This window comes from Artibeus jamaicensis, unplaced genomic scaffold (assembly GCF_021234435.1).
Source record: "Artibeus jamaicensis isolate MK-2021 breed Jamaican fruit bat unplaced genomic scaffold, CSHL_Jam_final contig_60, whole genome shotgun sequence".
In the NCBI taxonomy this organism is placed as follows: domain Eukaryota; kingdom Metazoa; phylum Chordata; class Mammalia; order Chiroptera; family Phyllostomidae; genus Artibeus; species Artibeus jamaicensis.
In genome coordinates, this window is record NW_026521900.1 from 10,541,805 (window position 1) to 10,569,232 (window position 27,428).

General features: G+C 40.6%; 1 protein-coding gene, 2 non-coding genes and 1 pseudogene across 5 annotated transcripts in view; 2 read left to right on the top strand and 2 right to left on the bottom strand.

Moving 5' to 3' along the window:
* ZNF81 (zinc finger protein 81) overlaps positions 1 to 27,428 on the top strand; it is a 60,846-nt gene that overhangs the window by 4,161 nt on the left and 29,257 nt on the right. The window contains exons 2-3 of one of the 3 annotated variants that reach the window (XM_053670587.1): positions 1,831 to 1,943; positions 7,384 to 7,621. In XM_053670587.1, coding sequence (XP_053526562.1) covers positions 7,550 to 7,621 — 72 coding nt within the window. In that variant the 5' untranslated portion in view covers positions 1,831 to 1,943; positions 7,384 to 7,549. Of the gene's footprint in view, positions 1 to 1,830; positions 1,944 to 3,711; positions 3,759 to 7,383; positions 7,622 to 27,428 lie in introns of all 3 variants that reach the window. The other 2 variants (XM_037159895.2, XM_037159903.2) reach the window with 2 other exon arrangements.
* LOC119060479 (uncharacterized) lies at positions 2,357 to 2,477 on the bottom strand (annotated as a pseudogene).
* Positions 24,598 to 24,732, bottom strand: LOC119060449 (small nucleolar RNA SNORA48). The gene has a single exon (XR_005084593.1). It is a non-coding gene; the product is annotated as a small nucleolar RNA SNORA48 (small nucleolar RNA).
* On the top strand, positions 24,847 to 24,993 carry LOC119060377 (U4 spliceosomal RNA). Its single transcript, XR_008392548.1, has one exon. It is a non-coding gene; the product is annotated as a U4 spliceosomal RNA (small nuclear RNA).

Below are 27,428 nucleotides of genomic sequence, written 5' to 3' on the forward strand. Positions count from 1 at the left end.
ACAATCTGTCTCACTGCTTGCTCCTTTGCCTGGTTTATCTGCATGTGAATGTGTGACCACAGTCACCCAGTTGCCACCCACTGGGTCCACCTGTTGCCACCCCACACCTGGGATCTGCCAACTGCCACCTGCATGCCTGGGTTGGTCAGGCTGCTTTTTCCTGGGCTACCCTGCTCCACCAACCACTGACTCCGCCCCTCCTACTGGTCTGGATGAATGGTTCATAGTTGTCAGACTTCCATACAGTTCAATTTTCTCTGTTTTGGTTGCATTTTTGTTACTAAAACTTTGTTGTCTTTAAACTTCGTTGTGCGAGGAGGCACTGTGTTTCCACCTACGCCTCCATCTTGGCCGGAAGTCTCTGTTTTATTTCTTTAAGATGTTATTTTTAATAAGTGCTACTTTCATTTTACGGAGGTTTGTTTAATTTTTTTTCTACTTCTAATGTTTTAGGATGAACACATAGCTCTTTAATATTTATTTTACATGAAAAATAAAGGCATTTAAAGCTGTAAATTTCATTCTCTATATAACTTTGGTGTGTTCTATGACTTCTGGTGAAGATGGTGTGTCCTCTGTATTGATTTCCCACTTTGCTCCTGGGTTATTTAGGAAAGTGTTTCTTTTTTTAAAAAACAGACTTATTTAGCCCTGGCTGGGTGGCTCAATTGATTGGAACAACCAAAAAGGACTCAGTCCCTGGTCAGGGCACCACACTCAGGTTGTGTATTTGATCCCCAGATGGCCCAAGTATGGGAGGCAACTGATCGATGTTTTCCTCTCACATTGATGTTTCTACCTCTCGCCCTCCCCACCACTTTCTCTCTCTCTAAAAATAAATAAACATAACCTCGGGTGAGGACTAAAAAAACAGACTTACTTGGATATATTCCAATACCATCAAATTCACCCATTTAAAGTATGCAATTCAGTGGGGGGTTTTAAAAAGATTTTACTTATCTATCTTTAGCGGGTAAGGGAAGGAGAGAGGGAAAGAAACATCAATGTATGGCCGCCCTTCGGTGTCCCCCACTGGGAAATGGTTTGCAACCCAGGCATGTGCCCTAACTGGGAATCAAGCCCTGATTCCCTGGTTTTCAGGCCCACGCTCAATTTACTCAGCTATACCAGCCAGGACCAATTCAGTGGTTTTTACTACATTCACAGAATTATGAAGTCATGAAATTTCTGGCCAAGATGGAGGCATAGGTAGATACACTTTGCCTCCTCACACAACCAAAAAAAGGGCAACAACACATTTAAATACCAAAAAAAAAAACCAGAACTGGCAGAAAATTGAACTATATGAAAGTCCGACAACCAAGAAGTTTAAGAAGAAACATTCATTCAGAGTAATAGGAGGGGTGGAAATGGGCCGCTGGACTGGAGAGGACAAGCAACAAGGGAGTGGCTGGCGGAACTGGCAGTCTGATGTTTACATGCAGATAAACCAGAAGGAACAGCTGGGGAGCAAGATAGATGGCACAACCCCGGGTTCCAGCATGGAGAAATAAAGCCTCAAAACCTCTGGCTGTAAAAAAGTCTTGTGGGGGTTGCGCTTTTGGCAGGAACTTCCAGCTTCAAAGGAGAGTTCATTGGAGTGACCCATAGGGTCCTAGAATATACACAAGCCCACACACCCAGGAATAAGCACCACTAGGGCCCAATTTGCTTCTGGGTAGCAGGGGAAGTAACTGAAAGCTGGGCAAGAGCCAAGCAGGCAGCATTGTTCCCTCTCTGACCCCTCCCCCACATACAGCACCACAGTGCAACCAAGTGGGTTGCCACACCCTGGCGAATACCTAAGGCTCTGCCTCTTACAACCTACAGGTGCTCCATGACAAAGAAATATGGCCCAAATGAGAGAACAGATCAAATCTCCAAAAATACGACTAAGTGATGAAGAGATACCCAACCTGTCTGATGCAGAGTTCAAAACATTGGTAATCAGGATCCTCATAAAAATGGTTGAGTATGGTTGCAAAATAGAGGAAAAAGTGAAGGTTATGCAAAGTGAATAAAGAAAAATATAATAAAGGCCCTGGCTTCTGTAGCTCAGTGGACTGAGCGCGGGCTTTGAACCAAAGGGTTGCCGGTTCGATTCCCAATCAGGGCACATGCCTGGGTTGCAATGCAGGCCAGGTCCCCAGTGGGGTCCATGTGAGAGGCATCCACACACTGATGTTTCTCTCCTTCTCTTTCTCCCTCCCTTCCCCTCTCTCTAAAAATAAATAAATAAAATATTTTAAAAAAATATACATGGGACCAACAGTGAAGGGAAGGAAACTGGGGCTCAAATCAAGGATTTGGAACAGAAGGAAGAAATAAACATTCAACCAGAACAGAATGAAGAAACAAGAATTCAAAAAAATGAGGAGAGGCTTACGAACCTCTGAGACAACTTCAAACATTCCAGCATCCAAATCTGATAAGAACAGATACTACACTTGATCTTAGCCAAAAAGCTGAGAATTGATCCAGCATCCAAATCATAGGAGTGCCAGAAGGAGAACAGGAAGAGCAAGAAATTGAAAAACTATTTGAAAAATAATGAAGGAGAACTTCCCTAATCTGGCAAAGGAAATAGACTTCCAGGAAGTCCAGGAAGCTCAGAGAGTCCCAAAGAAGTTAGACCCAAAGAAGCATACACCAAAGCACATCATAATTACATTACCCAAGATTAAAGATAAGGAGAAAAATCTTAAAAGTAGCAAGAGAAAAGGAGACAGTTACCTACAAAGGAATTCGCGTAAGACTGTCAGCTGATCTCTCAAAAGAACCCTTGCCAGCAAGAAATGGCTGGAAAGAAGTATTCAGAGTCATGAAAGGGAAGGATGTACATTAAAAATTACTGTATCTGGCAAAGTCATCACTTAGAATGAAAGGGCAGATACAGTGTTTCCAAGATAAGGTCAAGTTAAAGGAGTTCATCACCACCAAGTCCTTATTATACGAAATGTTGAAGGGACTTATCTTAGAAAAACAAGATCAGAACTATGAACAGTAAAATAACAGGAAACTCACAATTACTAACAACCACACCTAAAATAAAAACAAACTAAGGAAACAACTAGAACAGGAATAGAACCACAGAAATGGAGATCACATGGAGGGTTATCAGTGGGGAGCGGGGACAATAGGGGGAAAGGTACAGGGAATAAGAAGCAGAAATGGTAGGTACAAAATAGACAGAGGGGGTTAAGAATAGTAGAAATGCAGAAGGCAAAGAACTTATATGTACAATTCAAGGACATGAACTAAGTGGGGAATGAGGGTGGAAGGGTGTGTGCAAATGGGAGAGAATAAAGAAGAGAGAAATAGTGGGACAACTGTAATAGCATAATCAGTAAGATATACTTTTAAAAAAAGAATTGTGCACTCATCAACACTATCTTTAGAATACTTTCAACCTATACACATTAGTATTTACCCATTTTAGGCATTTCACATAAATATAGTAACAAAATACATGGTCTTCTGTGACTAGGATCTTTCACATAAGATAATGATTTCAAGGGTCATTCAAGTTGCAGCATGTAACAGTACTTTTTCTTGCCAAATAATATTTTATTGTATACGTATACCACACCTGTTCATTGATTCAACAGTTGATGGACATTTAAGGTGGTTTCTATTTTTGACTATGAATAATAGTGCTGTAAATATTTGTGTACAAGTTTTTGAGTAGACATGTGTTTTCATTTTTCTTAGGTAGGTACCTTGGAGTGGAACTGCTGGATCATATGGTGACTCTGTGGGTAATGTTTTGCCAAAATGTTTTTCAAAATGGCTGCATTATTTTAAAATTCTAACAGCAATGTAGGAGAGCTCCAGTTTATGCATACCTTACCAACACTAGTTACTGTCTTTTTTCCCTTAGTTTTGCTATTCATTTCTTTCATTAAATTTTTTTATTTCTGTTGTTCAATTATAGTTGTCCCCATTCCCCCCCATTCCCCTCCCCTGCCCTACCTACCCCTACCTCCCACATTCAATCCTATTTCCCATTGTCTTTGTTCATGGGTCCTTTATACATGTTACTTGAGTTGACCCTTCACCTTCTTTCCCGTTATCCCTCTCCCTGCTCTTATTTATGCTATTTTAATGGATATGAATGGAAATTTTTTATTTTGATTGCATTTTTCTTAATTCCCAACATTAAAACATCTGCCAGATTTTCTTTGTGGACAAGTTATTTGATGGAATTTTGTACAAGTTCCATGGGCATAAGAAAAGAAAGCATATTATCTCTTTCTTTGATACAACATTGCCTTCATATTTTAAATTTTTAACTTGTGCATGCCTTTTATTTTATTTTTATTTAATCTTTTTAAATATATTTTATTAGTTATGCCATTAGTTGTTCTTTTTCCCCCCTTCATTCCCCTCCACTCTGTACACCTGCTCCCCAACCATACCCCCTTTAGTTTATGACCACGTGTCTCAAGTTCTTTAGATTCTATATTTCCCATACTATTCTTGCCCTCCCCCTATCTATTTTCTACCTACCACCTATGCTACTTTTTTCTGTACCTTCTCCCCCCTTCTCCTTCTCCCACTCCCCCTCCCCTGTTGCTAACCCTCCATGTGATCTTCATTTCTATGGTTCTGCTCCTGATCTAGCTGTCCTCTTAGTTTGCTTTTGTTTTAGGTGTGGTTCTTAATAACTGTGAGTTTGCTGTCCTTCACTGTTCATCTTTTTTATCTTCTTTTTCTTAGGTAAGTCCCTTAAACATTTCATATAATAAGGGCTTAGTGATGATGAACTCCTTGAATTTGATCTTATCTGAGAAGCACTTTATCTGCCCTTCCATTCTAAATGAAAGCTTTGCTGGATAGAGCAATCTTGCATGTAGGTCTTTGGATTTCATGACTTGGAATACTTCTTTCCAGCCCCTTCTTGCCTGTAAGGTCTCTTTTGAGAAATCAGCTGACAGTCTGATGGGAACTCCTTTGTAGATGACAGTCCCCTTATCTCTTGCTGCTTCTAGGATTCTCTCCTTCATTTTAATCTTGGGTAATGTAATTCTGATGTGCCTTGGTGTGTTCCTCCTTGGGTCCAACTTCTTTGGGACTCTCTGAGCTTTCTGGATTTCCTGGAAGTCTCTTTCCTTTGCCAGATTGGTGAAGTTCTCCTTTATTATTTGTTCAAATAAGTTTTCCACTTGTGGCTGTCTTTTCCTTCTGGTACCCCTATAATTCGGATGTTGGAATGTTTAAAGATGCCCAGGAGGTTCCTAAGCCTCTCCTCATTTTTTTGAATTCTTGTTTCTTCATCCTTTTCTGTTTGGTCATTTTTTTCCTCCTTCTGGTCCACTCCTTTGATTTGAGTCCCAGTTTCCTTTCCATTACTATTGGTTTCCTGTCTATTTCCCTTCATTTCAATTAGTTTAGCTTTCATATGTTCCTGTAATTTGTGACTAAAATCAACCAGTTCTGTGAGCATCCTGGTCACCAGTGTTTTGAACTGTGCATATGAAAGTTTGGCTATTTCTTCATTGCTTAGATTTATCAGCTCTGGGGCTCTGAGTTTTTCTTGAGCCATGTTTTGATCTGTTTGTGCCTGTTACATGTGAGGAGTGGAGCCTTAGGTGTTCACCAGGGTAGGGCCACCCAGGTCACTGGTTTTTGACGCTGTATGTGGGGGCGGGGTCAGAGAGGGACAATGGCGGTTCCCTCTGCCGTTTCCCACCACTGGGGCCTGCGCGGTCCATCTCACCACCACTAGCTCCTTCACTAGTTTATCTGCGCACGAATGTGTGACCGAGATCGGCCCTGAGTGGGTCCACCCGCTTCTCTACACCTGGGATCTACCCACGGCTGCTGGCACACCTGGAACTCGCACTCCAGTTGGTCCAGTGGATCTTTCCTGCCCGACCCTGCTCTGCTGCTGGCTCTGCCCCTCTTACCGGTTTGGCTGAAGGGTTCATTGTTGTCAGACTTCCGTGTAGTTCAATTTTCTGTGGTTTGGCTGCGTTTATGTTGCTAAAACTGTTGTTTTTAAACTTGGTTGTGTGAGAAGGCGCAGTGCTTCCACCTATGCCTCCATCTTGGCAGAAGTCTCCAGCAGTTACTATTTAGTCGTTATTGTATTTTTCCATTACCATTTAGTCCTCTTGTACCACCCTCCACAATCCTATGTTTATTTTATTTTACTCCTTACTTATTTTACTTCTTTGTTTTCTCTTCATCTCATCTCTTATTTCTGTTGTCTTAATGAAGTTCCTCTTTGAGTTTATGTGCATATTTTCCCTTTCCTAAAAAGAATGACTAAATCTGTAGTGCCTCTGTTAGACATGGAGACACCCTCTCCTCCTTCAACAGGAGAAACAATTTTACCTTTGGATATTAAAATTGGACAGTTTTAGAAAACCAAACGAAGAGTACAGCTAGATCAGGAGTGGAACCATACAAATGGAGATCACATGGAAGGATAGCAACAGGGGAGTGGGAGAAGGAGAAGGGGGGAGAAGGTACAGAGAATAAGTAGCGTAGATGGTAGGTAGAAAATAGATAGAGGGGAGGGCAAGAATAGTATGGGAAATATAGAATCTAAAGAACTTGAGACACGTGTTCATGAACTAAAGGGGGGATGGTAGGGGAGGGGTGTGCAGGGTGGAGGGGAATGAAGGGGAGAAAATGGGACAACTGTAATGGCATAATCAATAAAATATATTTTTATTAGTATTTCCCAGGCTATTAGTATTTTCCTTGTGACATGTCTCTTGTAGTTTAAGAAACTTTAGTTAACATTTTTATTCCAAATCATTGTTGTGTTTTCAACATCTATTAAACAGAACCACATTTATTTTGAGTCTACCACCTATATAACAAGTACTGTGTGGTATAGTATGGAGAATGTGAATTTTGAAGCCAGGTAGACTGGATTTTACTTAACATCACTAAACTTGTTTCTGTAGGCACAAAATGAAACAATAATTATAGCTATACGTAGATGACAGGATTTTTGTGAAATTAAATGAGGTACCTGCTTCTGTTCATTATGTAATTCCTCATAATAACAATACTTGGTAATATGAATTAAAAGTTTACTTGAGCTGGTCTGGTCTGGTGCTATGTGCCTTACAAACATCATCTCATATAATTTTCACAATTCCTTGGAGTAAATAGTTTTCACTCATTTTGAAAAAAATTCATATTTTCATAACTAAAATTTGACAAAGCTGGAATTTAAGCCTTTATTAATTTTAGTCTAAATCTATGGTCTCACTCATATTCCGTTTTGATGAATAACTAGAATAGGTATTGACCAAACAGTGTTTACCCCACAGCATCCAGTGCCATGAACTGTACTTTGATGCCTCCATGTACCGTGTGTGGGGTGAATGCTGAACGATTGACCATGTGGACACTGTCTTCCAGGTTTCTTGGAGTCTGGAGCCCCTGGTCCAGACCCCATAGTGAAGTCTGCATCTGCCTTCCAGCCCCAGCAGCTGTGGTTGAGTCCACTGACCCTGCCTGACCTCAGGCTTCTTGGAAAAGCTGAGTTGTCAGCAAGAGAGCCTGAGGGCTGAGGCCCAGAGTAAAGATGCCAGCCAACCAGAGTTCTCCCCAGTGGTCGTTGGCCCTGACTGCAGGAGGAAGAGACAACTCCTGTGAGGTAAGAAGGAAGAGGTGCCCAGGGGCAGAAATTCACTCAGAAAATAGTGTCTCATATGTACAGTGTTTAAAAATGAGGCAGCATAATCAGGATATTTATTGGTAATTTATTTCCCTTGTGTGAATTTCTTTCTCTTGTCCATTGCTTACTTATTTATTTACTTATTTTAAAGAGTTTTTAAAATTAAGGTTAATAACCCATTATCCTTGTCATATATTTTTGTGAGTATTTTTCCCACTTTGTAATTTAAAATTAGTTTTTAGTTTTATTTACAAATAGTAAAAGGTCAAGTAGTTCTTTAAGTCTTCTTTAAAAGTGACTTCTCCCACCCTGGCTGGTGTGGCTCAGTGGATTGAGCGCTGACCTGCAAACCAAAGGGTCACTGGGTCGATTCCCAGTCAGGGCACATGCCTGGGTTGTGGGCCAGGTCCCCAGTAGGGGGCACAGGAGAAGCAACCACATTGATGTTTCTCTCCCTCTGTTTCCCCCTCCCTTCCTGTCTGTGTAAAAATAAATAAACAAAAAAATCTTTAAAAATTTTTTATTAAAAATGAGTCTTCCCTGCCCTTGCTGGTGTAGCTCAGTGGATTGAGTACGGGCCTACGAACCAAAGGATCGTGGTTCGATTCCCAGTCAGGGCACATGCCTGGGTTGCAGGACAGACAGTTCCCAGGAGGGGACCCATAAGAGGCAACCATACATTGATAGTTCTCTCCTTCTCTCTTTCCCTTTCCCTCTAGAGATAAATAAATTTTAAAAAAATTAGTCTTCCCTGCTTTGTTTCTCTCAGATTCCAGCTTCCTAGAGGGAAGCACTCTTAATTTTTTAACAGACTTTAATATTAATTTTGGACATTATCTATTGACTTTCCATGATAGGAGGTAGAGATTTAGCCTTTTTATACACCCCCACTCACATACACATTTGCCTATAAATATCATTGTTTTCATCAGATGCACTGACAATGTTTATTACCGTTAGTGTGTATAGTTGAGTCATTTGGTATCCATTCTGTGGTTACTATTTCTACACAATTATATCTTTTCCATGCAATTAAGTTTTCTGGTTTTAGTCATTCCTTTGCTTTATTATATACATATCAATAATTCAAGTCCACATTATTCCTAGTTGTTTAAATCTCTCTGTATATACAAACATGGTAGATAAAAAAACTAACTACTAGCCCAAGTTCACACAGCTAGTAGTAGGTGGGCCTGTTCTCAAATCTGTGCATCAATGTCTTCTCTTTGAAGAAATCTTTCCTGGAACTTGTTGACTTGTTGAAGGCTGATCTGGTTGTTCTCCCAGCTTAATGCACAACTATTATCTTGGTCTCTTCCCTTTGCCATCCCCCAGGAAATCCTTTTCACCTCTGTCTTATCATACACCCCCTTTCCTTGGGATCCTATGTTTTCCTTCCTTCTTTACTGGATCCACTATCTTCCTCTTTCTTGGTTTACCCCCCTCATTTTGTGGGAGCACATCCTCTAGTCTGTCCTTGAAAATGGGTACATGACAGGTGGATTTTACGAAACTTTGCATGTCTGAAAATGTCATGCAAAAATATATTTTATGTATATAATTATAGAAATAAAAAGTCATAAATACCTTGGTATTAAATTTATTTAACTCTGACACTAAATTTATCTTTTCAAGTGGATATAGAGTTGTAGGTTGGAATCTTTTTTGTACAGAATTTTAAAAGGCTGTTTCCAGTCTAGTCCTTTTGTATCCACACATACATTTTCTCTGCTTTTCTTTTTTTCTTTTTTAGCATTTTTATTTATTTTTTACTTAATGTTGTTCATTTACAGTTGTCCTTCCTTTTTCTCCATTGCTCATCCCTACCCCACCCTTCCCCACTACTGCAGTCAGTCCCCCTATTGCCCTTGTCCATAAGTCCTCTATTCATATTCTTTTGCTTTTGCTTGCTCTTTCCCTTTCTTTCCCCCCTGATCCCCCTCATCCATCTCCCTCTCCAAATGGTTTCTGTCCATTTGTTCTTTATTTCCAAGTCTCTGGTTCTATTTTGCTTATTTGTTTGTTTTGTTGATTAGGTTCCACTTATAGGTGAGATCATATGGTATTTGTCTTTCACCACCTGGCTTACTTCACTCAGCACAATGCTCTCCAGTTTCATCCTTGCTGTTGCAAAGGGTAGGAGCTCCTTCTTTCTTTCTGCTGCATAGTATTCCATTGTGTAAATATAACACAGTTTTTGGATCCACTCATTTACTGAGGGGCACTTAGGCTGTTTTCAGCTCTTGGCTATTATAAATAGCACTGCTATGAACATTGGGTGCATAGGTTCTTTTGAATTGGTGATTCCGGATTCTTAAGGTATAGTCCCAGCAGTGGGATCACACTGTTCTTATGATTGTTGAGCCTCCCCTTAGTATTTGTTGTACTTATTTTCATTTCTTTCTCTTTCACTGTCCTTTCCAGTAATTTTTTAATAAAACTTTATTTTCCAGATCTTCTTTTGTGTTTCTCATTAATGCTGTTATACATTTTTATTTTAAATAAAATATATAAAGTTTATAAAGCTCTTTTTATTTTCAATACATATTTATTTTAAATAAAATATAAAATATATAAAGCTCTTTTTATTTTCAATACATATTTATTTTAAATAAAATATAAAATATATAAAGCTCTTTTTATTTTCAGAATATTCACTTTTAATAGCATGCTGTTTTTGTTTGATGCATGTATCTTATCGCTCTAAAATATTAGTAATACCTGGCTGGTGTAGCTCAGTGGATTGAGTGCAGGCCTGTGAACCAGAGTATCGCGGTTCAATTCCCAGTCAGGGCACATGCCTGGGTTGCAGGTCAGTTTCCAGCAGGGGACGCATGAGAGGCAACCACACACTGATATTTCTCTCCTTCTCTTCCGCTCTAAAGATGAATAAATAAAATCTTAAAAAATATATTAGTAATAATTTTTTAATTTAACTTTTTGAGTAACAATATAGACATATCTCAGAATTGAAACTACATTAAAAAATTAAAATATAAAAATCCACATAGTTTAAATTCTGTTACCCATCTTTCTCCTATCTGCTCACCTATATCTAATACATATAACCAGGTTAGTTTTCTCTGCATGATTAGGGTTTCTTTATGCAAATAAAAGCAGTTGAGAACACATTCTTACTTTGTCCTCTTCACTTCACAAAAGGTGGCCTAATAAACACATTTTATCAGTTTTTGTTAATTGTAAGCATTTTGGTGAATTATAAACAATGTTTCAGTGAACACAAACTTTTTGTTCATTTCTTCTCATGTACATGTGTATATACCTCTCTTAACTATATATGTAGGGGTGAAGTTAATGGGTCATAGATTAAGCTTATTTTTTACAAAATGGTTTTATTGTGACATAACATTTACAGCTCGGTGATTTTTCATTCTGTCAGTCTAGAAAGCGTCCACAGTCAGCATTTTAGAATCCCCCTACTCCCAAAATAATTACTATCCTGACATTTATGATAATCACTTCCATTAAAAGAAAAATTATAAGCCATAGAGTAGAAGAGATAGAGAATAGATTACTTATAGGCAGAATATAGTTTTATTTTTTTTAAGATTTTATTTATTTATCTTTAGAGGGGAAGGGAAGGAGAGAGGGAGAGAAACATCAATGTATGGTTGCCTTTCATGCGTCCCCTGCTGGGAACTGGCCTGCAGGGAACTGGCCTGCAACCCAGGCATGTGCCCTGACTGGGAATCGAACCGCGACTGTCTGGTTCGCAGGCCCGTGCTCAATCCACTGAGCTACACCAGCCAGGGCACTAGGCAGAATATATCAAGAACAATAATACAGTAAGGAAAAGCAGGCTACACAGCAGTCAGAGGCCTTATTTGAACAGGTCCATAACAAAAGAAGATACCAAATCGCTCACAAACACTGGAGATGGTGTCCAACTTCATTAGTGATCAGGGAAATGCAAAATATAAACCACGATGCAATACCACTACACTCCCACAAGAATGGCTAAAATTAAGACAACCGATGATGACGAGTGGTAGCAAGAATGAGAAGCCATGTCAGCTGCTCATAGGCTCATATTAGCACATCTAGCTGCTGATATATTAGCTCATATCAGTAGCTCATATGTAGCTGGTAGGAGTGTAATTGACATAGTCTCTTTGGGAAACATCTTAGCCTTCTTCATCAAAGCATATGTAGATCATATGAGGAAACAATTCCCCTAGGAAAATGCCAACAGAAATCCTTGGCTGATGTGCCGGACATGCATAAATGCTCACTGTAGTGTTACTAGACCTGTGGAGAATTGTCTCCCAACAATATCTACCCTTCATTGTCTTGCCTTCTGCAAATTTTCCCTTGAGTATATTACTCTGTCAGCCATTCTGATTGATATGACTGACAGAGGTGAGGGCAAAAATTGTTCAATTTGTCTTATGCAACACTTAATTAATCAACAGGACTCCAAATGGCAGAATAAGGGCCAGTCTGCAGTATTTTGCTCAACCACGACATCTAGGGTTCTGGATTCAGTCAGGTAACAAATCCTTTAAAGTCATCAAGGTTTACCTTACAAAGCCAGGTGACTTTCTACCTAAGTTTCTATATTGACCTTTCTGCTTGGCGTGAGACACTACTCCAGGTACAGCAGGATGTATTAGCAATTACGCAGATTCTGCCTTGGCCCAAAGGGGAAAGTTCAGCTTCCGGAACAACACTGGACAGTCAGCTGGGCTTGAGCCAGAATGCCTTCCAGGGCCAAGATAGTATGTTGATCACCTCAGATAAAATCAGGGACAAATGTCCTACTACTTTGTCTAATTGGATGATTCCTATCTTGAGAATAACTGCCCTCGAGGTATACATAAGTAACAAGCTAGTTACCCTTCTAGGGAACTCTTAGTAGCAACCAAGTAGGTAGCCTCCTTTTGGAGAGATCCCCAGAATCATTTAAGGGCTACCTGAACCACCGGTCACCACCTTGAACACTTGCAGGTCACATGTGACCACCCTTAAGGTGCAAATCATCATATTTTGGGGAGGAAGGCAAGTTAATGCTAGATTCTGCACAAGAAGTATAATGCCAGGGTGTCCCCAGAAGAAAGTACTGTTTACAGTTGGTGGGACCCCCTAAGTAGGGCCTCCAGATGTCAGGAAACAGGTTGAAAATGACTCCACTGTGGCCTCTCAGCCAACTGATAGTCTCTTACTGTTAAAGACAAAAGGGAACAAGAAAGGAAATTGATTTTATTCAAGCTACTGTAATCAAGAGAGCACCCCACACCTGAAGATCAGAGCATCTCATCAGGGTGATTGTCTTTTACTTTCATAATGAGGATTAGACAAGTTGTGGCAGGGAGATTTACAGGTGTAACTGTTTCTGCATTCAGAGGAAGTCTCTGTCAGCTGAAAAGAAAATGTTTATCTCTGTTTCTAGCTAGTTTAAGGGGAATAGACTTTTAATCTCAGTTAATTATTCCTGAGACAGTGGGGAGTTGGAGGGTCTGTGTCTGGCCTTTGAGCAAGTTTGATAAAAGGAGAAAGGTCTGTGTTTGGCCTTGTCACAGGTAAACCCTGGAAGTCTTGTGGGAGTTCATGAGAAAGAGTGGACAGCAAATCTTGTCTAAGTTATAAGGAGAAAGGTGTTATTTGTGGTAAGTCATTTCTAAGAGCATAAAAGGGTGAGGGGATTTCTTAACTGTCACTGTTTTCAGGGCTCAGGTGAAGTTCAACATTGTCAAGGGTCCTCAGTTCTGTTTGAAAAGTCGAGTCTAGTTCTTGTTATTGGAGAGACAGCCTAAAGGTGTTCATTCCTACCTGTCCTGTATATCCATGCTACCAGCTGCATGGCATTCTTCTGTCACACGGAATGAGCAACAGCCAGGGGAAGTGGTTCAAGGAGAGGAGACATTTGGAGGTATTGACAGGTGTTTTGTATGTGTGTGATGCAGGAGCTGGGGCCCTCCCTGCTGTTTCTGATAGACCTCTAAGCAAGCTTAAGTGGAATGGTGATAACATTGTGGTTGCAGATATTGGCAGACCTGACAGGTAAATTTAAGGCACTTGCAGCAGTTGGGGGAGATGTACCAAGGCCTTTTCCTTTGTGAGGAATGCTCAAAGGGTGGTTCTGAAAGACAAAGATTATTAATACCCCTCCCTTTCCTGTACTTCCTGGGGTGTAAGGTGTTTCTTCTTCAGTTTCTGTGTGGTTGCTCACCCTCTACTGACACTAAATCATTATGGTTCATTCTAGTAGCTATAAATCCACTTCCCCCACTCATCTCCTTCTAATTTCCTGACCTTTCATTACAGTCACTCAGATGCAACAGAAACACCGGCATATTTATAAATTTACAGAGATCTGCTATGTTCTACCCTTTGGCCCATGTGGTTCACTGAAGAGGAACACAGTAAGCAGTGTACTTTACATTATGATATAGGACAGTGTCAATCCAACCAGAGAATCCAGGTGACTGAATCAGAATTAAATTTAAATCTCTTAAGCGCCCTCTCTTCGAGCTGGTTTGCCACCTGTAGGGTTAATCTGGGGTTGCTGTTAGGTAAAAGGAAGAAGACTGATTATACCCAAGAATGTTCAAGACAGGAACCCAAATTATCCCTGATCATTCCTAGTGAGCAGCTGAAAGGAGATGAATCACCTGTGGGGACAGCCACATTCATGGACTAAACTGCTTTACTAGAGAGCATATATGGAGCAGTAGGAAGTGAGGGAGGTATAGTCTGAAATCCTTTGGGGTTTTTCTTTTTTTTTTTTTTTTTTTTGAAAATTCTCACCTGAGGACATTTTTTCCATTGTTTTTAGAGAGAGAGGAAGAGGGAGAGAGAATCATTGATTGGTTGCCTCCCTTTCACACCCATACCAAGGATCATACACACTTGGACCAGATCAAACCTGCAAACTAGGTATGTGCCCTAACTGGGAATCGAATCCACAACCTTTTGGTTATGGGACGATGCTCTAACCAACTGAGCCACAGTGGCCAGGGCTTGAGTTTCCTTTTGAGGAGGCCATTCCAGTGGTCAACAATATCAGATGCCAGTGAGTGTTAGGGAGTGTGGATAGTCCACCTTAACTATCAGCCCATTGTTACGTGGCTTTTGCAATAAAAGATGTTCCATTTTTAGGCTGTAAATAGTCTGGAAAGCTGAAAACCTGACACAGGTTAATTCTAAGGGCCACAATTGTGTGGCTGAAGTGGGCTAAGCAGACAGAAACAGAAACATTTTGACCTGAAAAAGTGTCAACAGTGATGCAACATCAGTGAAAACTCTTGAGAGAAGGCTTGAGGTATGATGCAGTCAGTTGGCCAGGAGCAGGTGGGGCCACACTTTGTGCTATGTGCCCTTCCTCATCACAACAAGTCATCTTTTGGAAGGAGTCATAAATTTGGTATACAGTGGCAGCTTCTGTATCAGAAATGCAGTATTGTCACTTGTGCCCAGTCTGTTATGATGGGTGCATTGCTGTGTCCAATGTGATGATGGATGCAGAAAGCAGTGGCAATATGGTCAGTGAAGGCTCAATCAGCAGCTTGATTCCAGTCACTGTCATCAAAGAATGGACCCTTACCATGGGCATCTACATGGGTGATTGAGACCATTTAATTAGTAGCTGTGATTTGTTTCCACAGTCTGTGATATCAAAGAGGGCTGTTCAAGCTCTCAATGTACAGTCTTCCAAGTGGGAGCCTGAACAGCTGGACATTAACAATAGCTCAAGAATAAATAAATATAAAAGGGAATATTGTCTAGAGTTATGAGAATAGCCTTCAGTTCTGCCTTCTGACTGGAGTGCTCACATCCATTCTTATTTCTGCTGAGGTGAAACAGTCATTAGCCCATTAGGGTCCATTGCCCATTAGTGTCCAGCTTAGCCAAACCATTAGTGGATCAAGTCCAGGCATTAGGGGAGTCTCTGTGAATTGAGGGCCCCATTAAGCTTAGCATCCTTGGTCTGGTTGGCAGAGTGGGCAATAAATTTTTCCCCAAGGGGAGAGCTATCCCATTTTTATGTAAAGCTAGGACGCTGCTGGAACCAGGACAGTTGTGGTCTTGAATATACTCTTTCTTTTTGACAAATTAAGCTTGTTGGGCCCTTCCCACCTTGTTAGTCATTGAGTCTGAATCGACCTACTCCAAAATGAAACTCTCAGGCTAGAAAGGTGCAAGGCCATCATGGCTCAGGTGTTCACTTTTGACAAAGGCCCAGTGGCAAGCTAATAGCTGCTTTTCATAAGGAGTAAGGTGGTAGCTGTGTAAAGATGACAAGGTAAAAACCCCAAGGGGCTATTCTGAAAAAAGGCTAACTCCCTTTGCTAGGACTTCAATAGGTAAAGTCATCAGTTACACAGACTGGTAGCTCAACAGGGCCATTTAGGCTTTTCAGACCCTGGATGTAGGAAGCCAAGAATGCTACAGCTTGCTGGACAGCATCCTGCACTGCTTGTTAGTTTGTGTCCCATTCAAAGGACACTGGTTTGCAGTTTAGGATCAAGTAGAATGCCCAGGTGAGGCACATACAGTCTCCCATACCTACAGAGTTCAATATGGTGCTGGGCTTCCTTTTTGCTATGGGGTTCAATGAGATAGAAGTTTTTCCTTGACTGCAAGGAAGACAGAGCATTGTGAACTCACCCAGAGTTCCCAGGCACTTTATTTGGTCATCTAGCCCCTGAATTTTGTCAGGGTTTACCAGCCATCTCTGATGGCAAAGGCTTGATAATATCACAGGAAGAGCCATTGAGACTGAGGGTTCTGACTGGCTGATCAAGAGGACTTCATCTAGATAGTGAAAAGTTTGGACAGCAGAGGATAGAGGTTGTCACCCTAAAGCCTGACCCACTCACTGGTATGAAACACCAAAGGACTCTCATTACTCCTGGAACAGCACTATAAATGTGTATTGAAGGCTTTGACACATGAATGCAGCTTGGGCTTAGTTCTTGGTGTCAAGAACTGGGAAAGGTATGAGATTTTACCCTACTTGGGAGCTATAAGTGGGCTTGCCACAGTTCCAAGTATGTCGACAGAAGTCATGAGACTCCTGAGTCAGTAATTAAAGACTTCATTACTCAGAGAAAAAGAAAACTGTAGCTAGAGTAGCTTGGTTGCATGTTAAGGGAAAAAAATTAAACTTTCCTGCAAATCCAGGAAATCCTCTCCACAAATGTAGAATAGAAAGAAGCCTGTTTTGTTATTAAATAAGCATTAAACCAGACTGCAATGCACATCACAAACAATTGGCTAAGGAGATTGCAAAGACAGGAATCTTATCCTTTTGTGTAGCTGAGCAAATACAGTCCATCACATGCATGTTCTCAGGATAAATGATAACTTGTCCTCGTGCAAGAGGATTTGACAGTATTGTTTTCTCAGCAGTCTTTCATAATTCACCGTAGGTTCACCTGGTATTTGGAGTAGCCATCTGTGCTAGTTAATTGGCTTTATCCAAAAGCAAAATCAAACTTCTCTTGTCTCTATGACAAGCAAGTAGTTACAGCTTGGAGACAGGCACCCAGCCTAAGCTCCCGAGGTAGCAGGTAGATAGGGGCTTTATTGTCCTTGATGTTTGTGTTTCCAAGAGATGGCTTCCAGACCTTTAAGAAAAAATTCCTGGGTCATAATGCTGACAAAATGTTTATTTAGCCTTTTAATATATATTAAAGGAATTGATTAAAGGCAGAGGAATGATTTACAAATACCAGTATTCTCTAGGAAATGCTCTAAGAAAGGAAAGGAGGTCTTTTTCTTTTTGGCAGCAAGGAAAATTCCTTTCTTTCTATCCTGAACAGCAGTGGAAATAAATTGACTTCTTCTGTTGGACTCCATGTGCTCTAGTATCCTCAAAATAAAAATTATGTGTATTAAGAGAACCTTTACCATTACCTGAGAATCAACTTTTTGAAAAGAGAAAAACTTCAAGCCATCCCAACTTCATACACACCAGATTAGACAAAACTTACATTCTGCAAGCATTGATTCTATAAAATCCAACTGCCACCAGGTCCTGGTAAAGTTGGTTGGGGAAAACTTCTGGTGCTTACCTTGGGAGAGGCCTGTAAAGAATTCTGCTGACAAATAGTACATCTCTTTAATATGTTTGGAATAAGTTCACTTTTTGGTAGGTGTAGTGAGAGTCTAATGCCTTTAAAATCCCTCTCTCACTTAGTGGATTTTGTTGATGACACAATAACAACCAAGCATATGAAGACCCTGAAATAGGAATTTTATTGTTAGGGAATTCCCATAGTAGAGTTGAATTTCTTTGTAGCTCATTGTTTAATCCATTCATCCATTTCCTTTGGGAAAACATACCTGTTTTTAAGAATGAAAGTTTCTTACTGTATTAGGGCTTCTGAGTTGAGTTGGCCTCATTTTAAGAATGTCTTTAAAAAAAAAAAGAATGTCTTTTGCAGATCTTTCAATAGGATCATTGCCCATGGAAATGTCATTCTGCCCAGTGTGGGCTCTACAATGTATACCTGATATCTGAGCAGGCAGCTGTGAAGCCCCTAACAACCTGGATATTAATTTTCCATGAGAAAAATCAATTAGTTTCTACTGACCTCAAGAATCTCCTCTTTTTTTCTTTTTATTTAATTTATTGGAGTGACATTGGTTAATAAAATTATATGTTTCAGGTATACAATTCCATAATCCATCATCTGTATATTGTATTGTGTTCACCATCCCAAGTCTCCTTCTATCACTATATATTTCCCCTTTAACCTTTCCTGCCTCTCCCACCCCCTTTCCCTCTGGTAATCACCATGCTCTTGTCTGTATCTGTAAGTTTTTCTCTTAATTCTTTCGCCTTTTTCACTGAGCTCTGCAACCCTACTCCCTTCTGATAGCTGTCAGTCTGTTCTCTATTTATGAGTCTGTTTCTGTTTTCTTAGTTTATTTTGTTCATTAGATTCCACATGTGAGTGAAATCACACAGTATTTATTTTTCTCTTACTGGCTTATAATGATCTCCAGGTCCATCAATGCTGCCACAAAGGGCAAGATTTTCTTTTTTATGGTCAAGTGGTATTTCATTATATAAACATATCTCAGCTTTTTTGATTGGTTGCCTCTCACACACCCTCTACTAGGGACCTGGCCTAGAACCCAGGCATGTGCCCTGACTGGGAATCAAACCAGTGACCCTTTGGTTTGCAGGCCCATTCTCAATCCACTGAGCTATACCAGCCAGGGCAATATCTCAGCTTTTTTATCCATTCACCTACTGATGGGCAGTTGGGCTGCTTCCAGATCTTGGCTATTATAAATAATGCTGCAGTGAACATAAAAGTGAATGTATTCTTTTTAAAATATGTATTTTATTTATTATGCTATTACAGTTGTCCCATTTTCCCCCTTCACTCGCCTCCACCCGGCACACCTCCTCCCACCCACATTCTCCCACTTTAGTTCATGTCCATGGGTCATACATATAAGTTCTTTGGCCTCTACATTTCCTATACTATTTTACTCTCCCCCTGTCTATTTTCTACCTACCATCTATGCTACTTATTTTCTGTACCTTTTCCTGCTCTTTCCCACTCCACTGTTGATAACCCTCCGGGTGATCTCCATTTCTGTGGTTCTGTTCTTGTTCTAGTTGTTTGCTTAGTTTGCTTTGTTTTTGTTTTAGGTGTGGTTGTTAATGATTGTGAGTTTGCTGTCATTTTACTGTTAATATTTTTTATCTTTTTCATAGATAAATCCCTTTAACAATTCATATAATAAGGGCTTGGTGATGATGAACTCCTTTAACTTGACCTTAGCTGAGAAGCACTTTATCTACCCTTCCTTTCTAAATGAAAGCTTTGCTGTATAGAGCAATCTTGGATGTAGGTCCTTGCCTTTCACAACTTGGAATATTTCTTTCCAGCCCCTTCTGGCCTATAACGTCTCTTTTGAGAAATCCGCTGACAGTCTGTTGGGAACTCCTTTGTAGGTGACTGTCCTCTTATCTCTTGCTGCTTCTAGGATCCTCTCCTTCCTTTTAATCTTGGCTAATGTAATCATGATGTGCCTTGGTGTGTTCCTGCTTGGGTCCAACTTCTTTGGGACTCTCTGAGCTTCCTGGACTTCTTGGAAGTCTATTTCCTCTGCCAGATTGGGGAAGTTCTCTTTTATTATTTGTTCAAATAAGTTTTCCACTTGTTGCTCTTCTTCTCCTTCTGGAACCCCTATAATTTGGATGTTGGAACGTTTAAAGATGTCCTGGAGGTTTTTAAGCCTCTCCTCGTTTTTTAAAATTCTTTCTTCCTTTTCTAGTTGGATGTTTCTTTCTTCCTTTTGGTGCACACCATTGATTTGAGTCCCAGTTTCCCTCCCATCACTATTGGTTCCCTGTACATTTTCCTTTATTTCACTTAGCATAACCTTCATCTTGGCTGGAAGGCTGCATATATTCTTTTGAATTAATGTTTCAGGTTTCTTTGAATATCTGACTTGAAATCAGTGGGTCATGGGGCAGTTCCATTTTTAATTTTTTGAGGTAACTTCATACTGCTTTCCACAGTGGCTGCACCAATCTGCATTCCTACCAATGGAGCATGAGGGAACAATTCTTTTTTTTTTTTCAAACTGACCCCATTACATGACATACACCAAATATATATTTACTACCAGAATATAGATTCAGTTTAAGTCCCAAACCAAGAATTGCAGCCCTACAGCTGCTATTAACTTGGCTGCTAGTGTTGTTCTAGTAACAGGCACAATATATGCTTCCACCTGAGCAATTACCACAGCATGTGCAGCCCCAAGGTGGCTCTTTTCATCCTAGGTACATTGACTCATCAATTAACATTATCAAATATACTTTTTAAACAGGAATATCAGAAAACTCAGGTTGCTACTTAGTGTCTTCTATTACTATTGTATACTTATGATCATCTATTTGGTCAGGATCTAGTAAAAGAGTAGCAGGGTTTAGGAGCTTGCATCTATCAAGCACAAAACTAGGATTGGATGTTTTTTCATGGTTAGTCAGATGGCATACTGATAAATACTGTCTTATATAGTAGAAAGATAGCTGCCACAGCATGTAACACATGCAAATAAGTGACTGAAGGTAAGGGCTTGAGCCTTTTCACTAAGTGTAAAGCCTTCTAAGTGGTGCTGCCACCACCACTCAGAAGTACCCAGGGACTCCCAGTGCCAGAGCATCCAGAAGAATTGAATAATGTGCTGTTGGCCTACAGTCTAACTCCACCTTTTGAATTAAAACTCCAATGCATTTATTTTCATGTCAAAACAAGGTTTTTCAAAATTTGGAATCCCCAAACCTAGGGGAGAGAGTATAGCCAGTTTCAGTTGTTCACAAGCCTCTCAGATTCTAGGGACCACACAGAGGCTTTGGAGAATTATCAAGCAAGTGCTCCACCAGAAGCTTTGCCTTCTCTGCAGAAGCTGGGCCCCAGTGCCTGCAGTATCCTCCTAGGGCCTCAGATTGTCTAAGTTGGTTTTATCATAGTAGGCTTTCTCATCTGCTAAATTGCAGCCTTCATTTGACACCTAAATATTTTACTTCACTTAGGCAATATTAAAAATTGTCCATAGAGTGCTCATGCCCTGGTGAAGCAAAGAATTGTAAGAAAACCAAAGTACCAACTTTGCATTGCTCTTTAGTTTCAGAAGCTACCTGAAAATCCCCTATATGTGGAATAATTATAGATCGTTCTAGTGGCACAAACTTCCATAAGTTTTCCTGTAAATAACTAGAGGAAATAATAGGAGAGTCCTGAAACCCTTAGGGAATCCTTTGCCATGAATACTGGAGTTCTTAGTAAATAAAGTCAAACAAGAATTTTGTCTTTGAGTGCAGGCCTGTGAACCAAAGGGTCCCTGATTCAATTTCTGGTGAGAACACGTGCCTGGGGTGCAGGCCAGGTCAGGTCCCCAGTAGAGGGTGCACGTGAGGCAACCACACATTGATGTTTCTCTTCTGTTTCTTCCTCCTTTTCTCTAAAAATAAATAAATAAAATCTTAAAAAAAGAATTTAAACTCATTAGCTAGTGGAACAGGAAAAGAGAAGCAGAACATGGACTCACTACAGAGAAAAACTTAGCAGACTGTGGTACCAAAATGAGAATAATTTTAGGGTTAAGAACTAAAGGAGTTATAAAATTAATTAAAAAAAAGAACTAAAGGAGTTAATGGAACAACACATTTATTTACTTCTCTAAGACCCTATACGAATTGATACCATGGTTGTCTATCATCATCAAATTCACTTTCTTATTTACTAGAAGTATGGGAGTATTACAAGGTGAATTCCTTTTTACATTATCTCTGTTTTTTCTATTTTTTTTAATGTGCTCTAGGCATGAAATAGCTCTGGCCACCAACACAGGCATCAAGCTAGGGTGAACTGAACTTCTGGCCAAGATGGAGGCATAGGTAGATACACTTTGCCTTCTCACACAACCAAAAGAAGGACAACAACAAATTTTAAAACAAAGAATAACCAGAACTGCCAAAATATTGAACTGTATGGAAACCAGACAACCAAAGAGTTAAAGAAGAAACATTCATTCAGAGTGGTAGGAGGAATGGAGACAGGCAGCCGGAGCAGAGAGGACTGGTGGCAGGGTGGTAGCTGGCAGACCAGTCAGTCACACATCTCCATGTGGATAAACTGGGAGGAACAACTAGGGAGTGAGACAGACCACACAACCCAGGGTTCCAGCATGGGGAAATAAAGCCTCAAAACCTCTGGCTATAAAAACTTGTGGGAATTGTGGTGGCGAAAAAATTCATAGCCTCACAGGAGAGTTCTTTGGGGAGACCCACAGGATCCTAGTATATACACAAGCCCACACACCCAGGAATAAGCACCACTAGGGCCCAATTTGCTTGTGGGTAGCAGGGGAAGTGACTGAAAGCTGAGCAAGAGCCAAGCAGGCAGCATTGTTCCCTCTCTGACCCCTCCCCCATATACAGTGCCATAATGTAGCCAAGTGGTTTGCCCCACCCTGGAGAATACCTAAGGCTCTGCCCCTTACAACCTACAGGTGCACCAAGACGAAGAAATATGGCTCAAATGAAAGAAGAGTTAAAAACTCCAAAAATAGGACTAGGTGATAAAGAGATACTCAACCTGTCTGATGCAGAGTTCAAAACACTGGTAATCAGGATCCTTACAGAAATGGTTGAGTATGGTCGTAAAATAGAGGAAAAAGTGAAGGTTATGCAAAGTGAAATAAAGAAAAATGTACAGGGAACCAACAGTGAAGGGAAGGAAACTGGGGCTCAAATCAAGGATTTGGATCAGAAGGAAGAAATAAACATTCAACCAGAACATAATGAAGAAACAAGAATTCAAAAAAAATGAGGAGAGGCTTAGGAACCTCTGGAGCAACTTTGAATGTGCCAGCATCCAAATAATCGGAGTGCCAGAAGAGGAAGAGCAGGAAATTGAAAAGCTATTTGAAAAATAATGAAGGAGAACTTCCCTAATCGGGCAAAGGAAATAGCCTTCCAGGAAGTCCAGGAAGCTCAGAGAGTCCCAAAGAAGTTGGACACAAGGAGGAACACACCAAGGTACATGATAATTACATTACCCAAGATAAAAGATAAGGAGAAAAATCTTAAAAGTAGCAAGAGAAAAGGAGACAGTTACCTACAAAGGAATTCCCATCAGTCTGTCAGCTGATTTCTCAAAAGAAACCTTACAGGCAAGAAGGGGCTGGAAAGAAGTATTCCAAGTCATGAAAGGCAAGGACCTACATCCAAAATTACTCTATTCAGCAAAGCTATCATTTAGAATGGAAGGGCAGATAAAGTGCTTCTCAAATAAGGTCAAGTTAAAGGAGTTCTTCATCACTAAGCCCTTATCATATGAAATGTTAAAGGGACTTACCTAAGAAAAAGAAGATCAAAACTATGAACAGTGAAGTGACAACAAACTCATAACTATCAACAACTAAACCTAAAAAGCCCCCCCCAAAAACAAACTAAGCAAACAACTAGAACAGGAACAGAATCAGAAATGGACATCATGTGGAGGGTTTTCAGCAGACGGGGATGGGGGAGAATCGGGGGGAAAGGAACAGGGAATAAGAAGTATAAATGCTAGGTGCAAAATAGGGGGAGATTAAGAATAGTATGGGAAATGGAGGAGCCAAAGAACTTATATGTACAACCCATGGACATGAACTAAGGTGGGGGGATGCTGGTGGGAGAGGGGTTACAGGGTGGAGGGGAATAAAGGGGAAAGATGCCACAACTGTAATAGCATAATCAATATACAATTTTTTTTAAAAGCTAGGGTGAACTAAGGACTGATGACTGCTTTGCCCCTGGCTGATATAAGAGCAACACTACCAGTCAAGTATCTCCTTGCCCATTGATTGCCAGGGAGTTTGTCCATAAAACAGCCACCAAACTTGCTCAGCTAGACTGGTGCCACCCAGCAACCTTCCCATTTGACTTAGAAAATGGGTGGAGGAAGTAATGTTTATTGTGCTTGGGTAGATACCTCAGTTCTCCCGAGGTCATGGTGGTTGGGGAGCATTCTGTGATTTTTGTGTTGTGCTCATTATTTCTAAAGCAGTCTTTCAGGGGAGGAGAAATAAGCTACACTCTCACCTGCTGTGCCAATTCTTTTGTGGATGCCAGGACCAGTGCCTGGGTGGCCTTTAGATCCAATTCAACCCGTTGTAGAATTGATATGGCAAAAGTGGCCATTTTTTCTGTCCCAGATTGGGCTTGAGTGATCACATCATAACCTGTACAAATCAGGAGAAAATCTTTATATGGTAGAGGGCATACACTTTGAGATCATGGAACATTCAAGGCATTGCAAAATGAGAACAATAAGTACCCAATAGAGCTACATGCCAGGCATAAAGTGCTTCAAAGACTTATACTCCACCACAAAGATAGTACCCCAGTGGGAACAGATGTGGTTATTAATTCATTTAATAATGCATAAAGTAGGCTAGAAATACAGATGTTATGAGCATGTTTCCAGGGCATGAACCAGGTACAGGCACAGACCAAAAGCCAAGTGGGGTAAACAAGGAGTTACTTTATCTCTGGCTGATAAGGGACAAGCACCACCAAACCTGGTACAACTCTACCCAGGTTAGGGACAGTCTAATTCTTTTATAATATATTTTGTTACCTCTCAACAAAGGATATTGTTTTACATGTGGCCATAGCTTATGCTTTTGGAAAGTTATTTTTTATCAATTCAACATGTTGAATTAGCTTTGTGCAGTGGCAGTATTGTAGCCAATGAAGTCTATTTGAGGCACGATTATTCCTAATTGAAAACTTTCAATATCTTGAATTAAACCAGTATCATTATTTTGTAGGGCCCCAAGTGATGCATTGATTTGTTTCACTTTGGGGCACTTGTCCAGCACAATTGGAGACTGCCACTCTCTCTCATAGTCCTTTTCTTTCTGAAGGCACATAGTAACCAAATCAGGTGCCTTTTCTCTAAGGAGTGCCACAAGCACTCCACCCAGAGTACAGAATACAGTAGCCTTTATTTTGCACAGCAAATTTGCAAGCAGATTTCTAGCCAGTATGTTTACAGGAGAAAGTAAGAAAGCATGTTCTTCACTAGAGGACCTATATTTATAGGAAAAATGGAAAAGAACAAGTAGAAAGCTGACACAAAGTGTCAACAACCTGCATTGACCTAACACTAGATGGAAAAGGACAAAATTCTGAGGAAATTGCAGAATAAGGAGCACCAGTATTTACTAGAAAAGGCAAGTATAGGTTAGCCTGAGGGAAAGTTATTGAAACTTGTGGTTCACCAGTTTGCACCTCCAAGACTTCCTCCATCTGCTGATTTTGAGGCCATTTGCCTATTATTCCCTAACTGAGGGTTTTGTTCTGGGCCTTCCTGAATCCCTTGCTCCTATAGTATCTGTGTCTCCTGGTCTTTTTACCAGCTCTCTTCTTGAATAATGCATTGGTTTCTTGAATAATGACCTACAGCCTTCCCATCTACCTTGGCTCCCTTTATACCTCGTCCAGAGTAGGTACTATTCCCTTAGAAAATAGTCATAACTGAGCAGCCAACACAATAGTTTTTAATTGCTTCTTTCCTTCTTCATCTTTTTCTAGATTGCCCCAAACCTGAGCAGCTGCTGCTAAGATTTGAGTAATAGTCTATCCTAGGCTGACACAATATGGATACCAGAGAGTGATTTTGATCTGCCCCTCCATCCATGCTGGTAAATTTTGAGATGTCAACAAACTGCTGATGGAAATTAACAGGGAACTCACTGGTATTCTGGGTACACTGCTTCAATTTCTCCCAACTCATTTTTGGCAGAAAGGATTCAAGTATGGCCATCTGCAGCCCTTCTCAGTGGGTCCCTAAAGCCCTTAGTTCTTCCATGGTTGTTAAGGGCAGCAGATAGTCTTTTGACTATGAAATGCCTGATGCAGTGGATCATCTTCCAATCCTGATATGTCTGTTCTATCAAACAAGCAAAGCCTGCTTGTTGCAGAATTCTGTGCAGCAACCAGTGCACGTCCCATGAACCCATACTGCCAAGTACTTGTGCAAACTTCTGTGAGTCTTCCCTGGGCAGAGAAAAAGAGACCCTTAAGTGAGTAATATTAGTGGAGTTGAAGGGAATATAGATTTTTACTGTTTCAATTCCCTGCCCCCCCCAACCCAGGGTGGTCTGGGTAGCTTCTTTTTTATTTAATATTTTGTTAATTTACTTTAGAGAGAGGGAATGGGAAGGAGAAAGAGTGGGAGAGAAACCTCAGTGTGCGGTTGCCTGTCATGTGTTCCCCCACCGGGGACCCGGCCTGCAACCCAGGCATATGCCCGACTGGGAATAGAACCTGTGACCCTTTGCTTCACAGGCTCGTGCTCAATCCACTGAGCTCCACCAGCCAGGGCTGGGTAGCTTTTTAATGGCATCAGCTTTATGAGCCATGTGGTTAGGAAGGGCTGGCTGTCTCTTCATTGAGTAAATAAATATGTAGATTTAGTCCTGGCTGGTGTGGCTCAGTGGATTGAGTGCCCAGCCTTCAAACCAAAGGGTCTCTTATTCAATTCCTAGTCAGGGCACATGCCTGGGTTGCAGGCCAGGTCCCCAGTTGGGGGCACTTGAGAGGCAACCATACACTGATGCCTCCTTTCTACCTCCCTCTCCTCTCTAAAAATAAATAAATAAAGTCTTTAAATTAAAATAGATGGCATTTTAGTTTCCTTGTCCATGTTGGTACTTTTCAGCCTTTTGGTACTTAGCATACTTTTTTGTTTTTCATTTCCAAGTGATGACTACAACCACTCTCCATTTTGTCATCTTCATATAGGATCACAGACTCTTAACCCAAGTTATCAATTATTCTCTGATAGTGTTGGTTTATAATCTTTGCTTTCTTAGTTATATGATATGTGGATGTGGATGAGAAGGGGACTCTCAAAGGTAGAATCTAGGCTAAGTAAGAAATTGAGTCAGAGTGTGGGGATAAAAAATAATCTTTCTTCCCACCTTCTAAGTTCTTCTAGCTGGACTAATAATCAAATTAGCCCTGACTGGTGTGGCTCAGTGGCTTGAGCACCGGCCTGGGAACCACAGGATCGCAGGTTCAATTCCCAGTATGGGCACATGCCTGGGTTGCAGGTCAGGTCCCCAGTAGGGGGCGCATAAGAGGCAACCACACATTGATGTTTCTGTCCTTCTCTTTCTCCCTCCCTTCCCTTCTCTAGAAATAAATAAAACCTTTTAAAAATCAAATTAACATGAGACAGATTAACAGCAGAAAATGTTTAACATTTATTATGGATGTGCATGTGGGGGTGCCATA